The following is a 17,496-nucleotide window of genomic DNA, read 5'->3' as shown; positions in this document are numbered from 1 at the left end:
CCACGAGTTTGACGAGTTGGATAAATGGGGGAGGAGTTTAGTTTTGTCTTACGGGGATAGAATTAAGTTGCTATTCGTTAGCTGCTAAAACATTTTACATTGTTAGCATTGCGCTAAATGGATTAATCGAAGGCAAAGCTATGTGGTTGAGTCACGCGCATGACAGCAAATGCTTTTGTTTGACGTTTACTTTGACAGTCAACTTTAACTCGGGGGCGACAAACAGCTTGAAGCCACATCTCGTATCTCGAAAAGCCCGTGAAAACGTCGTTGCGTATCCAGTATTGCCGACAAAATTGCTCAAGAGTCTGGCAACCTCAACAATTCTGATCGTAATTTCCCCATTGCGGGACAAATAAAGGATATTTTAACCATTGCGTCCTTCCCCTCCTGCGCTTTGCTTTGGCCCCCGACGCACACTCACAGACGGAAACCCGTGGAGAGCAAGTCCCGTCGGCCTCTAGCCAAGAGAGCGCGGGGCTTGATGAGGTGAAAGTAATCTATCGGGCATTGCATCTTCGCACCTACACGGTGGCATATGGCAACCACTTGGGAAGGAAATAGCCCAAAAAAACGTGATGGGGGTCAGCGAGTGGTCCTAACATTTATTTTTTTTTTTGTTGCAAAATTGAAGGAGTCAAAACAAAGTCAACAAACTGTTTGCTGTTTTATTTGAGCGCAGATGAGCGGGCCAGAAGGTGTTTGTGTCTCCATGTTTGCACGTGTGTGTGTGTGTGTGTGTTTATGGGAAAGATGGCCCCGTCCTGAGCTGTTCGTTTGGCAAATATACGGAATGCCAGCACCGGGGGCTTTTCATCCTGAAGGACAAGCCGACCCGGTTGTCGGGGATGCGAAATGAAGAGGAAATTGGGAGCGGGTGATCCTTTTGGGAATTTGAGGAAAGGGGCAAGCGGGCATCGTCCCGTCGGCGTGACAACAGAGGTTTGAAACCGGAGGGCGTGTCGAGCCGTTTCAATCAAAAATCAATATTTTGAGACATAAAAATAGGAGACAAAGAGAAATAACGTCAAAATTGTTCCTGCCAGAACAAATCTAGAGGGATGAACGGATATAATGTGGTTGCACAAGTGTGCACACCCTCATAACGGGGACGAGGCTGTGTTCCGAACTAACCAATCACATTTAAAGGAGGCACACACACCTGTCGCCATTTCAAGCGCCTCTGCCGAAGCCAAAAATATAGTTCAGCAGTTCTAGTAGGCCTTCATCAAAAATGCTTCCTTGCTTTCCAGCAGAAAGCTGAAGGTTGTGTGCTTTTTTTTTTTTTTTTTCCAAACTGTTCAGAATTGGTTGATTCCAAACACATCCCCAGCGCAGTTGGTTATGAGAAAAAATCCTCGTGAGGTGCGCGGGTTCAAGGTGACATTCATGGCGGAAAAGGTTTTCAAATTAATTTTCAAGGTCTCGTTTTTTTTTAATATCACAAAAACTTTGCATTTTGCATTCATTCTTTAGATCAATACAACATTTTATGGAAGAAATTTTTTTTTTTTCCCCCTCCTGCCCATGCATTTTTTTAGCCATCCGCCTGCGCGCAAATTGAGTTTGTGTCCGTTTATTTGGTTTTCCATTCCACATCAAAACATAAAAGATGAGCGGGGGGGGGGGGGGGGGGGGTCACGTGGAGAATAATTCAGAGATTTCACATTTGATCGGATGGAGAAGAAGGAACACAAAGTGATCCCGCCATCAAGGTGAGCAAACTATTTATCTTACCCCCCCCCCCCCCCCGCCCCTAAAAAAGGCAACAAGTTGGAAAGTTCTCGGAGGGAAAGATGGATGTGGAGATACCGCATGTCATTTTCACTTAGCCCCTTTAGCCCAGCAATTTTCTTCCGGCTTTATCCCTTGGCCGGGCGCCACGCTGATGTATTCATAGGAAACAATAAGCGCTCCTCCGCACGCTCACAATGGGAAATCTCGGGACGGTAACCTCCCCTCTGGCACTCCCTCCCCCCAAGGCGGAGCAGTATCTACCCAAATATAATCTGGGCGTCGGTATTAATATTCATGACGGGGGTGGGGGGGTGATAAGAAGAGACTTTCATTAGTGTGGAGTTAGCGCTTTTGGATAAAGTTGCCCATTAGACACCCCGCCCCGACGACAGAACTTTCAAGGATCGCGGGTGGGGCGCTCAAGGTATGAGGTCAGAGGAAGGGGGGAGTGCTCCGGAGTGAAGACATAAGAATGGGGGATCACTCAGCGAGGTCATTAAAGTGAGGTCGAAAAGACTGAGGGCACGTGAGGGGGGTCCGCAAAGCGGGGGCAAGAAAGGGCGGCGGGCAAACGAGAGAGGGACCGACGAGTGAGCTCACAAAAACGCGAGAGGAGGGATGATAAAAGCGAGGCCGTAAGACGCAGGTCACACAAAAGTGGCGTCGTCAATGAGGGCGACAATCGATCGGGCGGGCGAGCCAGCGATCTGAACGGGCCGGCACCCTCCGCCAAGAACAAAAAAAAAAAAAAATTCAATGGTTGACGCACGTAAAGCACTAAACTCCTCCTTCATGAGAATGAGGTCAAAGAGGAGAAAGTAGGGGGGTGAGCTGGAGTTGAGCATTGCCGTGCCGCTCGGTCGCCCACGTGGGAATATTAAACCGCGCCGATGTGACGATAGTCAAAGAGATGCTTTGCACAAGCCGCATTAGTGACGGGCGGCAACGTCCCTCCATCTGTTTGTATTGTTTGGCCTTGAGTCATTAGCACACTTAATGTCTGCCGCGCTGAGTCCAAAACCAACCCAAAAGTTGTTGGCGAAATGTTGCCGAGTCAGGTTCGAAATGTGATGCACTTAGCGGGAAAACAATGTTTGAGCCTCGCAGCTGGCGGAGCTAAACAGGGCTGATAAATAAAAGCCATTAGTGTGAGGCGGCGGGCGCTACGGAGGACAATGCGTTTGGCTTTTATGCCCGTTTTTTTTTTTTTAATTTCTTTCCATTATCGCTATTAATATTGAGCGGTCGACCGGCTCACTGTTTCAAGAAAACGCTCTATGCTAGTCATAAAATAAGTTGTTGCTATAAATTGTATAAATTCAGTAGATACAAAAAAAACATGAAGTATATTCACTGTGGAAAATGAGTTGTGGAAATACATTTTAAAAACACAAATGTGAAATAGTCTCACCTCAGTGATGCTTGCCCTTTACCGCGCTAGTTGAACATAGCAGCTAACTAGCAGACGACACTGTCTGGATTATTATTTTTTTTCTCTTTTTAGCAGGGTGAGACGGTGACATCCGCTTCGCAATCTTAAATGTAAACATGACCGGAAACCCTTGACAACTATCTGACAATTCCAGTTGCGCCCCTTAGCCCTTGTTTCTACATTGGATGCTAATGTAGCTTCTGAATGTAGCTTAGCTAGCCTTAGGCCTTGGTTTTTCTGCATTCGCGTCGAGCGAAGGCCCAGTTCGACGGAAGGTTAAGGGTGAGGGTAAAGGGGTACGCAGCCACTGAAACAAAGACAACGTAAAAACTAGCTAGAAAGGAATAGATATGAGAATTTTCCCACATTCCGACACCCCCGTTGACAAACGGCAAGACAGAAGGAAGCCCCATCAATCAAAGTAATGAAGCAACGGCACTCATGTTTGAAATGATATTCATCCCTTTGCTACTCCAAATAAATATTACACATCTTTTGAATGGTTTGTTGTATTGTTTTGTAAATCGCTTTACATAACGAGCTAGCTCACGCAGACAGAGCTAATAATAGCCACATGAATGTCAGACAAATACACAGCAAACAAGACTTCACCGCAATGTACCGCTATGGCATTTCAGGACTGATCAGCTAGCTAAGCTACATTCACAAGCTACATTAGCATCCAATGTAGAAACAACATCAGCCGATTTAGCTTCTACGGTATCCGTAAACAGTATTTTGACATTGACTTTTCATGACTTAGCTTAGCATAATCCCTTACATGAAGCACTACATTGTACATAAGTCCATTTGCTGTCAATTTTTCACCCGTATCTGACATAGACTTCACACTAGCTCTTAGCCCTAGCCGAAACTATTAACAGCTGACATTAGCTCTAACCTCTGGACCTAGCCTAGCATTAGGCCTACCCCAAACAACAGCCCCTCAAGCTAACCCTAGCATATAGTGTTAGCGTCGTGCGACACTTCTGGTTGCTGCCCTTCAGAAAAGTTTCATCAGAGTCTAGTTCCTCCCTCGCGCTTTCCTCAAAAAAGTAAGGAAGCGCTGAAGAACGTCAGGAGATAAGCCGGGAGACTCGACGTGATGGCAAAAGAAGAAGACGAATCAAAAAGTCCCATCTAGCGCGCAAACTGAGGTCTGTTATCGCGTTAGAACAGCGTGTGCAGAAATGTATTGCTTTTGTGACGCGGATGCCGGCGGGGGGAGCAGAGTTGCGCAAAAGATATAGAATACAGAGAGTTTCCCCGTGCATGAAATTGCAACAGATTTTGTGATATCAACGTGAGACGATTCAGGGATTTTGGAAAGAGAAAAAAAAAAAAGATTAAAAATAAAAGCCTTTGTCTTTCGTTTCATCTCGACGGCCCAAAGTCAATACATCTTTGGTTTGGAAGCGCATGGCTTTTGTTTGGAACGAAATGTCGAAATGAGACTTTGTAGCTTCCAAGCATCTGTGCAACGAGTATCCAGACTAGTAATAACAAACTAATAAACAAATCACCCGAATGGGTTACTTTGAAGCTACATTAAAAGTCTTGAGGTCAAGTTTATGTGGCAAGTCCTTCACCACAAAACACTCTCAAAGGGCTGTCACGGTTGACAAAGATTAGCAACACCCCCTCATCTAACCCCCTCACCCCCACCACCCCGTGCCCCTTCCCAACCGGACCGTCTATCTTGCCGGCCAGCCAAACGGACAGACGGATAAACAGATTTATGTTGTTTTAATGGCCAAGTTGACCTGACTTTCAATCCTCTTACCCCAAAAACACACAATAAATCATCAGCATCTGCAGCACGCTTGACTGGCGGCATCCACAATCATTTTATTTGTCAGGAAAATTGATATTACACCCCGCCCCCTCTCATCTCCCGCCCAGCCGTCACAATGCAGCAGATTATTAATAACAAAAAGAAATACACACAATATTCAGGCCAAATCCCGTCGCTCTTATTATTTTATTTTTCTGTCATTGGCTTTTACTTTAAACAATAGCAACGCAAAGACTAGATGGGAAGGCTTTTAAGGACAAATTTATGGCAAGAATTTCAGGCACAATAGACGAAAATCCAACATGCGAGGCACCCCAGCCCAGAATCTGGGAATTTGAGGTGTCGAATTAGTGCAACGTATCAAATACTTGTGGCAAGGGAAATACGTTTCGGGTGTTGAACTCGCATGCATCGTCCCGGTTCGCTTCGCCGGTCTTCCCTTTCACACAGCCACCCTTGCCGCTATAACGCGCAATGTGGTGTTGATGCCGCGTTCCCAAAGCAAAACACGTTAAAGTCACCCGAGTACTCGCGTCGGTCAATATGTATGCGTGAAAAGTCTTGAGGGACTTTTAAGTTTGAGGTGGTAGTCTGAAAATAGCTTGTGGGAGATTGGCACCACGAGCGCATTCGTTTGAATTTGAATAAAAGCAAAGCGACTGCGCACCCGAGGAGATGTAAGAAGATGGCTTCTGGATGCAAACGACCGTCTCCGAGGCTTAATGGAGGTTGCGGCGGGAACGGGGATCCAATCAGAGGTTTCTAATAGAGGCCTCCCCTCTTCAATAACGAGGAAGTAACTCTGCCGTACATTCATAACGAGACTGTCAGGTTAGCACAATTCGCCGCAGGCCCGTCGATCCCGCGACATTTCTCCCTCAAGGTCGTGGATTAATTTCGCCCCCCCCTACCCCCACCCCACGGCCCCTCAAGCATTTGCACCGCCGCTCAATCTTTAAAAGGCTGCTTTCTGAGACTCCACCGGTACGTCTGTAATCAGCTGGTCACACCGAGAGATTTCTTCGGTTCAGATCACTGCTTACATGCGCAGTTTACATTTTCAAGCCATTCCAAATTATGGACTGCTTGCAAATGTCACTCACAATAACCAGCTATTGATTGCTTGGAAATGTCACATGCGACCTTGCGGTCGTAAACACGCCAGGCAAGAGAGTAAGTGTACAGATTAAAAAATAAAATAAAATTTACAAAAGAAAAATTCAAACTTTGCCTGACCTCTTTTGGCTTTGGGATGTTATTGCATTGATATTTCTGTCAGAAAAAAAATCATTAAAACGTCCACGATATGGACACGGCCTCAAGAGATCAATTCAAAAAAACGTCTTGGAGGCCTTCGATTCCGCAAGCTCTGCCCAGCTAAAACCTTGACACACTGGAACCACAAATTCCACCTGCGAAGAAGGATGCTTGATCATACTGAACAGTTTAATACCGACCCGTCCTGCTTGCTTAGGTGGCTTTTTGTCTGCTTGTCGGCCCGTGAAAACGCCGCAGCAGGTGCGAGATAGAGCAACTAGACGGCAACTCAAACGATGCTAATAAGTGTGTCTTGCGCGTCCGAGATAGCAGAGGTCCTCTGCGACATGGGCAGTGTGCTCATTACCTGCTAAATTACCCAGGATCCTTTGGGAGAAACAAGCCGGGGAGATGTGTGGGGAAAACTGATATTTGAGAACCGGACTCTGGGCACAGCTCTGGCGTGAAAATATCTTGACGGGATCGGATTTGACGCGCAGATCATGAGGATCTTGAGTCTTACGCTGTCAACGATTAAATTCTCAAATCGTACATCACGTGACCTAGAGCGACATCATCATCATCATCCCGCGCCCGGAACCGAAAAAGGTCACGCGCGCATTGATCCGAACATATTCCAATTGAAGCGGTAAGGCTGTCGTTTAAAGAGTTAGATTCATCCGTTGATACTTTCCAGCCGCGAAAAGCTCTCAGTTGCATTTCAGGTTTGCCAGGAGGCCAAGGTGACACCTCGCCATCGACACTGACAGGCGCAAACACTCAAAAGCGGCGCTCACGCAGACCCGTTGAAGCATCTGTGTGTAGCATGTGAATAGTATGGAAAGAAGAGCAGGAAGACAGGATGAAGAATCCCATCATGGCAGTAATATACACTGTGGCATACCAAGTGCTAGCACGCACGCAAACACGCATGCGCACACACAGGTGTTGGTCAGAAATCCACCTATCGGCAGAAAATTCTCACCCGTGTTGGTCTCAAGGAAAATTCTGAGAGACATCGTATGCTGGAAGTTACACACTTGACTTCTTTTTACACTTAGATGAACATTTAAGAATGTTCCACAATGTGACAACCTACCTAGTGTGATTCATCGAGGTTTTACAACAAGTGATTTCCATAATTTGTTATGGGTTGAAAATTGTAAAAGTGTCCTTTACACACGTCACGAATAAACATTCTCCCAAAGTCTATTATGTCAGGACAACAAAAAAAACAACTTCTGCCATCAAACTAAAGGCTCAGGTAAGGCAACACTGCCTCCAGATGGTCGTGAAAAGAATTACATGAGAAAACTGACAGCAGCAAAATAAGACAAGGATAGACAAATTGGATGATGCGTGAGATTTAGAGAACTAATTTGAATGCAAAAAAGGACAAACCCAGTAGAAATGAGCTAATTATACGAACAAGTGTTACTTACCTTATTATATTAATAAATTGCAATGGTGCCAGCAGTGCTTACCTCAAAACAACGAGTCCTTGAAGCCAGCGTGGTCTCGGTGTAATGTCGACCGGGTGTCCAGCTTTGAAAAGACGGAGCAAGGACGCGTGAAGGGCACAAACAAGATATTTGGCTCGTTGTCCTCCACTCTGTCAACGTTAAAGAAGAAAATGTGGCATTTAAACACATAAACCACGGAAAAATTCCTAAATTGAGGCTTTGTCACGGAAAGAAAATGAGCTCCTCCTTCAATTAATGGCTGAAAACACCTGTGTACTATAGAAATGCATATTTTCCTTACGATTTAGTTTATTTGAAATTATATTTTTAGACATACAGTGCTTTCCATTTTATTTAACATTTCGGTGACAGTGTGACGAATAGTTTTTTTTTGGGGGGGGGCTAGTTTGCTTAACATTAGCTGAGCTTTTTTTCCCAAGTTGTATCGACAACAATGTGTTCCTGCTGCAACGTGTATCTCTTGGATGTAGAATTACTTAATTTTATGACAAAATGACTCACCAGTACTCCGAGGTGTGTAGTACGGGTGTCTCTTGTGACGGGATTTTTATTTTTATTTTTTTTACTTGAAGCCACAACCTGCGCATTCCAACTACAATACTGTTGCTAGCGACATTCTTGGCATGAGCGGAGGTTTTTAAGACAACATACAAGTCCGGGTTAGTTAATGTCTCACTGGTGCAACTTTTATGTTTTATTTCAAAGCAGCACGGTTGGCAACTGGTTAGCATGTCCGCCTTACGATGTGGAAGTCATGCGTTCGAATCGGGGCTCTGGCCTCCTAAATTTGCGTGCTCTCTTCGTTTGGTTTCTCCGGATACTCTCATTTCCGCCCACGTTCCAAATTGTGAATGTGAATGTTTGTTTTTATCTACCTGAGCGCTGCATTTGGCTGGCAACCAGTTTCACGGTGTACCCCGCCTACCACCGAAGTCAGCTCGGATAGGCTCCAGCACCACTGCGACACTTGTCAGGATCAAGCGAATCAGATAATGGACGAATGGGTGTTTGTCTCATTCAGTTTAGGCCCCAAAATAAGGAAGGAAAAAAAATATCAAAGGGCGGTACGTGCCCATGGCGATGCTCTTTATTCAGATGTAGTCAGAAGCCGTCGACTTTTTATGGTTATGTTGTGGCGAAACACAAAAGCTGGAGGAAATATGGCCACAAGTCATTTGTACCGTTCTGACGTCATTTATAAATATGAACAAGATGGAGTCCATCTTACATACATTGAGAAATGAATGCAACTGCACTGATAAATGCAGTTTCTCGACACAAAGTTTTAGGTATAATGTACATGGCCAAAATAATCTAATGGGATTCAATACAAAAACTGCCGAGCTAATTTTTGTTTTTTTTTTATCTTTAAACTCACAAACACAAAAATGAAGACAGGAGTTTCCATATCAGGATTTTATTCATTGTCCAAATTATTATCAGTAGACTTAAAAGGAAATAAAATGTCCTTTCTTCTTTGTTTTAAATCCTTTGTACACACCGTCTTGGAACAAAAATAGAACAACTATGTACAATCCACCGGTAAAAAATAGACATATACAATGCGTACGAGGCCGAAATGGAGTCGTCTTTGTAAAAGACATAAAAAACAGCAACGAGACGAGTGCCACTTGTACACACATATGGGACGTTATTTGTGCGGCAAACACTCACTTTTACAGCTTACAGTGCATCCTCGTCATCGCTTCTCATTCACATCGGTTATTGCATTCTAGTGGGAGTGTATGGGGGGGGGGCAAATGGAGGGTTGGGAAAACTGAAGAGAAGTTTTTAAATTGTGAAGCTACTTTGGAAAGAACAACTACACACTTGAGGGAGGGTTAATACTGAAACATGGTTTTGAACGTCAGGAGTGGAGCTGTGCAAAAAAAGGAAGAAAGTGTCAAAATGATGACTCAGTCCGTGCAGAGGATCAAACCAAGATCCGGTTGACCTAAAAGGAGGCAGAGGGTGCCACGAGGACCTGTGAACGGTCCAGGTGACTTACTGTGTAGGGTGGGCTTTATGTAACAAAAGATGCTTTCAGGAGTGTTGGGACAACATATTGAACACATTTAAGAGGTCCAGGAGACCTGGACATCCAAAAGGGGACCTGCTGGGGGCCAAGAGGGCATGTCAGCGGTCTATAGACTCACTCGGAGTCCGAGTGGAGATCCACAAGGAATCACAGGCGGGTTAATATGACAAAGGTGACCAGATTTGAGGAGACGCCCACTGGAGGGCCCTGGGAGGTGACAAAACGGAGGCCGAGTAGAGCCACGAGGGGCTGAGGAGTGCTAACGGGGGGGGGGGGGGGGGGGGGGGCAAGAGACAAACAAGGCATCCTTGTCAACTAACACAGGCGGCAAAGAAACTCAATGGAGCCTGAGATCCAGGAAACCCGGCATGGGGGTCAATACCTATTGTTATATTTTGTGAGATAAATAAAGCAATAAAAATACATCCCTATGCACACACACGCACATACGCACACACACACACGCACGCACACACACAGCAGCAGCATCTACATGGCTATGAAAAGCACAAGCAAGGAGCCAGCAAAAAAAAAAGTTTTTGTAACAAAATATTCAAAAATATTCCACAGTATGTCATCTATACACCATCATTAATTTACGGCAAAACCAACGACAAAAATAATTTTATATGTATATATATATATACACACGTTTCCATTCGTGTATTTATACATTTGCAACGATGTTAGCATTTCAAGTCTTCCGAACAATGCTCAAGGAGTGGACCTTGGGAAGACCAATCGCTTTTGTATCCGATGAACACGGGAATGGAGACGCACTTCCTGTTTGGCTGCGATTTAAATAAAAAAGGGGCGGGGCTAGGCCTCTCATCCAATCAACACTGTAAACAAAACATCCCCTTTACCCCCTAATTGTTTGCGCTTTTAAAATAAGCATTACTTTGAATATTTTTTCCCCCTAGTCCAGGAGGTTGCACGCCGTTTGAGTAGCTAGCTTCAAGAGGCGGCCATTTTGTTTCCCCCGAGAACAGTAAGTGCTCCACAAACCGCCTTACCTCCTTCCTTACACCATCTTGTCCCGAGGAAAATGTGGTGCAAAGTTAAAATGGTAAAAAAAATATAATAATAAAAGCTTAAAAATGATTAAACTGTTGTCTTTCTTTTCCTGGTCTGAAGTCTTTAAAAAGTTTCTTTTCAAGTGAAGCAGGCACAAGTTTCAGGGGGAGGGAGGGATGGCGAGGGGCGCTTGGAGAGGCGAAAAAGCATGACAAAAGTCCCGCACATGATTCTGGGATCCTTCTGGCGGCCATCTTGTCCCAAGTAAAAAGTGGCGCTAGTTCCTAGTCCCTCCTCCCCCCGCCGCAAGGTCAGAAGTTTTTTGTCAAGCAGGCACGTGTTCCAGGAGGTGGTCAAAATTGTACCCGGCCATAGTGCACAACCCGGACATCCACTCGTCTACACGGCGGAAACTTGTTCGTCTGCAACAAAGTGAAAACAACAAAGAAGAGGTCACATTTGAGGCTTTTTTCAATTTTATTTTATTTTTTCCACATTTTCCTTTGACACTTTGACGTGAAAAGAACCAATCACGTACCGTCCTCGCTGTCGTTCATGTCACGTGTTCTGCCGGCAAGCCTCCGGGCCTCTGCCAGGCTTCCGGCGGCTCCCGGACTCTGCAGTAGTTTGCTCCTTTGCATGGCCACGCTATAGTCGGGCGGTTTGAGGTGGGGAGGCCTCACGGGTGGCCCCGCCCCCACCGTGACCACCACGGGGCCATTGCTTCCATCTTTGATGTCGCCCAGGGACAGACCCTGATAGCCTGGAGGGGTGGGAGGAGGAGCTCGGTAACGCTCATCCTTGGCGGGGGAGGTGATGCAGTAAACTGGATGGAGGCGATGGAGGAAGAACAAACAAACAAAAAGCAAGAGGGAAGGGAGTGAAGGGGGGGCAACACAAAGAAACCGGGGAGAAATTAAATGGTGGTGACGACTGGGAAAACACCATGAAGCAAAACATGACGAGAAGCAGTGAGATGAAGGATGGCAGCTCACATGTAAACATTACTACCAGGGCTACACCTCATTAAAACCTAGCGCATATGTTTCGTTAGCATCTTTCGCTCACCAACGCATTTTCAAAACCAGCTAACCTCACAAAAAAATCCTCTTAACGTACTTAGCATTTTTAGCACAAACAACCAATGAGGCTCACGCAAATACTCATTTTTAAAACAAGCTAACCTCACAACTCTTGCTAAAACTACGAACGAATGTTCAGTTAGCATCCTCACCACTGTATACAACCGCAGCTAACATAAACACGCATGCTTACAACCAGAAATAAGTCAGTAACTTTGTTGCCACTTCACCTAAGTTTCAGTTATCAGCTATAACAGAATTTACAGGTGAAGCTCACAGAAACGGGAATTTTTGAGCACTAGTGCTAACTACCTAGCCTCACATATTAACAATAATTTTTCCAACTATTGTTAATTCACCAGCCATGCTAACACTCCACAGTAACATCAGCTAGCATCGTCAGTGCTAACTGAACACATTTTTACACCGAGTTCTAAATTTGACGCAACTCGCTAAAGCTTCCCACGAGGACAAGCTAAAGTTCAGTTAGCATCCTTAAGACAATCATCCAGCTAGCTCCTCACCGATGAGCCCCTTCTCCGTGCTGGATGTCACCGTTTTGTAGGCAGGGTCTGTGCTCTGCATTCCCTCGTCATTGGTTGGTGAGGCCGACGAGCCGGAGCCAGGCGGCATCTGCTGCTGCTCGGCGGTGTTCCTCCGCTTCACCGTGCCGTAATTCCCCTCGTACGTATCCGACAAGGAGCCGGACGACGCCCAACTTTGCCGCGACTGCTTGGCCAGCTCCGAGTCGCGGGCGGCATCTGCCTCAGCGATGGTCGCGCTGGCCAGCCGATGAGCAAGCGCCAGCGGGTGCCCGTGGACGCCGTGGTCCCACGGGCGGCAGGAGGAAGCGGGCAAGCTCTGGAAAGAGTCGTGAGAGTTCGAGGAGCATGACGTCCAGCTGCCCCGCCCGCTGTCGGCCACCGAGTCCAGGGAGGCCAGGTCGGGCGTCAGCTCCTCCGTGGAGATGGACGACGTGAAGGTGGAGCCTCGTGCGGCGTAGCCCCGAGTTGAAAACGCGGCCGCCGCCGCAGAAGAAGAAGAACTGGAGGAGGCAGAGCGGAATTACTTAGCGGAACTTAATGCCATGCTTGGGCATCCAATAATTACACGGCATATATCGACAAGCGTAAGTGAGCTTTACCTGGTGCTGGGCTGGCTGTAGTCCACATTCAAGTGCGTGGCCGCCGAGCTCTCGGGCGTGGGCACGCCGGCCGGTACATTGGGGGCGGCGGTGGCAGACGCAACGGACGTCCTGGCACCGATGCTGTTACACCGTTCCTCCAGACCTGGAGCGGGCACCGAGTCCACGGAGCAAATGCTGGAGCGAGACGAGATCTCGCTGTGGCTGGAGTCGGACAGGTTGTCCGTTTTGCCCGGGGGGAGCAGCGCGTAACCTGCACAGGAGGAACAAAGTTGACTTTGAATCCCAGAACTGGGAGAATGATGGCGTCACGGATTCATCGAGGCTGTACAATTTCCAACTGAACTGCAACGCAGTTTGGACCTCTGTGGCTCAATTGCGGGTGGTGCCTCGTGGTACAAATTTGGCTGGTCAGCTATGCTACTGCCGTTTGTACCCCCGTGTTCGGTTTGTCAACCAGACCGTACTACTTGTTCGGATGGTCAACTGTACCATAATACTGTGCTTGGTATCTCCCTGGTCTAGTTGGAGTAGGCTAGTAAAGCATCCGTTGGTAATCCGGTGGTAATTCGATTCTGTTGGTCAACCAAACTACTGCGGTGGGTCGGTACCCCGAGGTTGGGTTGGATGAGACGTGGCCTACCTATGCCGTAGCTGCGCAGGCTGACGGTGCTGGCTTTGGTGCTGGCCTCGCTAGTTAATGACGACGACGATCCGGACAGGTTCATCTGGCTGGAGCAGGTCTGGGCTTTGGTCGAAGGGCCTTTGCGCGGCGAGCCCTGCGGCGACACGGTGGGGCTGGAGTGCAGGGACGAGATGGTGGACACGGTGTCGTCCGAGGGCCTCTTGGTGCTCCACTCGTCCGCTGAACTGGCGGGGGGCTTCTTCACCACCTGAGGGGAGCTGAAGTCTGGAACAAAGGAAACCAGCAGAATTGGAATTATTTGGTTCTTTACTGTGGATCTTCAAGCGGTCCGAGGACTCACTGGGCGGGCCCACGTCCTTGGCGGTGCTCTTCTTGCGCAGCGGGTTGAGCGGCACCTGCACCTGAAGCACCTGCGACACCCGGTTCTGGCTCTTTCCCGTCGGCAACGGCGACCGCAGCGACACAGGCGACATGTCCGACTTGTTGGACCGCCGGTCGCTCAGGTTTTTCGAAACTACAAGATAATGGGGGGGGGGGGTCAGTTGGAGCGCAATGACCAGATGCATTCCGGGAAATATTTCTTGCGCACTCACTGGTGGTGTAGGCGGGCTCGCACTGCAGCGACATGACCTGGTGCTTGTCCTCGTCCGTTTCCACCGCCAGGTTGGACAGGTACTGCTTGACCTTGCGGGCCATTTGCGCATCCTCGTAGAGCTTCTTGGCATTGAGCAGTGAGCTGCGGCGCACGCGCTTCTTGTGCCCGCCGCCCTGCACGTCCAGCATGTTGGAGTTGGTGCTGCCCTGACTCAGGGACCTGCAGATCATTTTTACTGTCGTTTATTTTCTCACCTCAGACCTACTACAGTATAGCCAATTCAAATCAAATGAAAAATATAAAATATGCTGGTGCGCCTAATCTTGCGTATACACCCGACGGAAGCTCAATAAACGGTTGTCAATACTAATATTACAGGAACACAACAAGTCCATGCAGCTAGCCGCGCCATGCTGTATACGTCAGGAGGGTTAGGGGGCGCTGGTGACCACTGGATACAGGTAAGAATATGCGACACAGAGTCCACATAGTAGCTCCCAAGGGCTCGTTTTTTTTTTTTTTTTTTTAAGTCTTAACATTTGGAGCTACGATAGGACTCAAGTCACACAATGGATGGCGCAATGGTGATGGATGGACGCTGTCAATGGACCATGTTAATAAATGCACAAGCACAGGCAAACGTACACTCAAGTCAGTTTGTTTGCATGCTTTTTTTTTTTTTTTTTTTAATGAGGGAGATGCCGATGCGACAAAATGGCGCCCGGGGCAGGGGGGCAAAAACTTACCCTAAACTCTTCCACCTCTTCTTCCTGCAAGCGAGAGGTGTGGAGATTGAAGGGTGAGGACAAAAGTTTTTTGTTTGTTTTTTTTTGGCCCGGGAGGGTTTGGTCATGAAATGGAGGTGAAAAAACAGATGCAAATATGTGGTGGAATGTAACCACAAAACAGGAATGGGCAAATTTTTGCTATAGAATTATAAAACCAAAATGCTTAACTACTGTAAAATGTGTACCTAAAATATGTCAAATTGTTTATTTTAATAGTAATTATTCCATGAGATAAATGTTTTTTTCTTTTTTAAATGACCCCACCTAAATGCATTTCAATTTACCCGTGACTCGAACGGGCACTATAGGAAATGAATGGATGGATTTTAATCTACCAAAAACTGGCTAAATGAATGCAACAATTATTATAAGATTCTTGATCATGTCAATAATTTGCCCATACCTGCCAGACTGCATGGACAAAAGTATCGAGACACGTTACGAGGACGCGACAAGTCAAGTAAAGGGGCGAGCTGAGCATCCCCAATACTTTTGTCCACTCGTCCATCCACTCTTGTAGTACACCAAGAGGGTCTGCGGGGGGCAGTGGCGCTCCTCCGCGGCAGACCCGCACATGCCGTGGGGTTCGCGTGACAGGTAGTGGATGAACGCGGGGGGGAAGATGATCAATACTGAGCAATGCACCCTGACTCCGACACGACAGAACTGCAAAGATGGCTGACCGTTGTCTAAACATCAGGGCGGGGTCCATGTTGGCCGACGTCATCCGGACCACGTGTCGGATCTCCTTGGCGATCATCCGCAGCTTCTCGAAGTTCACCAGGCCGTCCACCATTGAGTCGTTGCCTGGTGGGACGTAGAATCGGGATTCGGAAAAAGTAAAATCCTGGATGTTTTTGTTGTTGTTGTTGTTGATTATAACAGTTTATATTACTCTATCATGTTACCAAGGTGCGCGCAAGTCATATTGCTCATAAATACAAATTCCGTACAAAGTTCAAGCAAACCAAAGGTGGTTTTGGCTCGACTCAGAGTGACCCGTCATGCGATTAGTGGAGGAAGCCTTTAGCAGAAGTAAAGCTGCTTGAGTGAGCACCAAATGACGACGAAGAGGAAGTCGGCCAGCCGCGACCACTTCAAGTTACTTCTGGTTTGAGCAAACGAGCGCACCTTCGTGCAGGAACGTGAGGTCCTTCTTGACCACGGGGAAGAGCGGGATGACTGGCGGCTGCATGCTCTGGCCGCTCAGGACGTTGCGGTACTTGGCCATGTTGCGTGACGGGTCAAAGACGTCCTGCAGGTCCCCGAAAAGTTTGTCGTACTTGCTGGGCAGCTTCTCCCACAAGCTGCGCAGGCGAGCCACCGGGGCCAAGTTCAGACCGCTGAATGGGGCACAAATTCTCAATTCAGCGCAGCTTGTTGACAGTGACGGTCTGTCCCGCACACGTTGGGATATCTGCGATACCATTCGGGGGTTGGGAGAAAATCTGACCGAATCCCGTCCCTCCGTTTCCTACCTGATGATGGCGAACATGGAGTTGAAGTTCTTGCACTCTTGGCAGTGCAAGGCAATCTTAACAAAGTGCTTGACGGTCTTCATCCTCTTGAGGGCGTTGGGCTCCTTCAGGAGCTCGGTGGCCACCCAGAAGGTCTCCTGGTTGATGACCTCCTCAAAGCGCTTGAGGTGGCCGCCGCCCGCCGCCGAGTCCAGCTTGAACAGGTCGTCCACGTACTCGGTGGACTCGATGTTCCGGAAGAGCTCAAAGTCGCGCATGGAGAGTTGGGCGGCCACCTCCATGGTGCTGAGCTGCAGCAGCGAGATGTGACTCTCGCGCAGCAGGTCCTGGGCGTCCTCGTCGGAACACAGCGTCTCCGTCTCCATGTTGTTCTTCAGGTAGTACCTGCGCGCGGCGCGCAAACGGGTTATCGAGGATGACGTCGTCGTGCTCAGCGAGCAATCGTCGAGGGGATTTGAACATGTGCAAAGCGATCGATTGAAATCAACTGCAGGGCACTTCTGACACCCAAATTCCAAATCTCACCTGCCGTTCAGCTGAATGCGATCGGCCAGCTTGGAGAGCTGGTCGGGCAGGCGGCGCTGCTTGATGACGCCCTCCGGGCTGACCGACACCTCGCACAGCGAGTAGTTCTCGGCGGCCGGCGTCAGTCCGAACTCGTTGACGGCGTGCGCCACCACATCCTTGGCGGTGGTGTCCTTGCTAATGATGATGTAGCAGCTCTGCTGGTCAGCCTTAAACACACGGATCACCTGGTCCGGGATGTCTGCGGAGGGTGCGGGAGGGGGGCGTTAGAGGACATGTGACCAATCCGATATTTAAATTTTTTTTTTTTAATTCAGCTTCCTAAAGAGGACATATGGCCAATCCGATATATATATTTTTTAATTCAGCTTCCTAAAATTGCTTCCCTACACAACATGACGTTTTGTAGGCTTGTCGAGAGCCATTTCTGAAAAAAGACAAAAGGACATCCGCCTTTTTGGTTTGAAGTAACTATTTC

At 47.7% G+C, this 17,496-nt stretch overlaps 1 protein-coding gene across 12 annotated transcripts in view; it reads right to left on the bottom strand.

The window, feature by feature from the left end:
• Positions 1–9,106: 9,106 nt before the first annotated feature.
• Positions 9,107–17,496, bottom strand: part of LOC127588754 (rap guanine nucleotide exchange factor 6-like) — a 45,648-nt gene continuing 37,258 nt past the window's right edge. For 9 of the 12 annotated variants that reach the window (XM_052047596.1, XM_052047603.1, XM_052047595.1 and 6 more), the window contains 12 exons: positions 17,019–17,259; positions 16,494–16,877; positions 16,147–16,358; positions 15,699–15,822; positions 14,974–14,997; positions 14,226–14,446; positions 13,973–14,146; positions 13,630–13,896; positions 12,987–13,239; positions 12,367–12,887; positions 11,299–11,586; positions 9,107–11,182 (listed from right to left, as the gene is read on the bottom strand). In XM_052047596.1, the coding sequence (XP_051903556.1) occupies positions 11,160–11,182; positions 11,299–11,586; positions 12,367–12,887; positions 12,987–13,239; positions 13,630–13,896; positions 13,973–14,146; positions 14,226–14,446; positions 14,974–14,997; positions 15,699–15,822; positions 16,147–16,358; positions 16,494–16,877; positions 17,019–17,259 (2,732 nt within the window). In that variant the 3' untranslated portion in view covers positions 9,107–11,159. Of the gene's footprint in view, positions 11,183–11,298; positions 11,694–12,366; positions 12,888–12,986; positions 13,240–13,629; positions 13,897–13,972; positions 14,147–14,225; positions 14,447–14,973; positions 14,998–15,698; positions 15,823–16,146; positions 16,359–16,493; positions 16,878–17,018; positions 17,260–17,496 lie in introns of those variants that run through there. The other 3 variants (XM_052047601.1, XM_052047599.1, XM_052047602.1) reach the window with 3 other exon arrangements.

The sequence above is a fragment of the Hippocampus zosterae genome, chromosome 16 (genome assembly GCF_025434085.1).
Source record: "Hippocampus zosterae strain Florida chromosome 16, ASM2543408v3, whole genome shotgun sequence".
NCBI lineage: Eukaryota > Metazoa > Chordata > Actinopteri > Syngnathiformes > Syngnathidae > Hippocampus > Hippocampus zosterae.
This window is presented reverse-complemented; position numbering and strand designations above follow the sequence as displayed.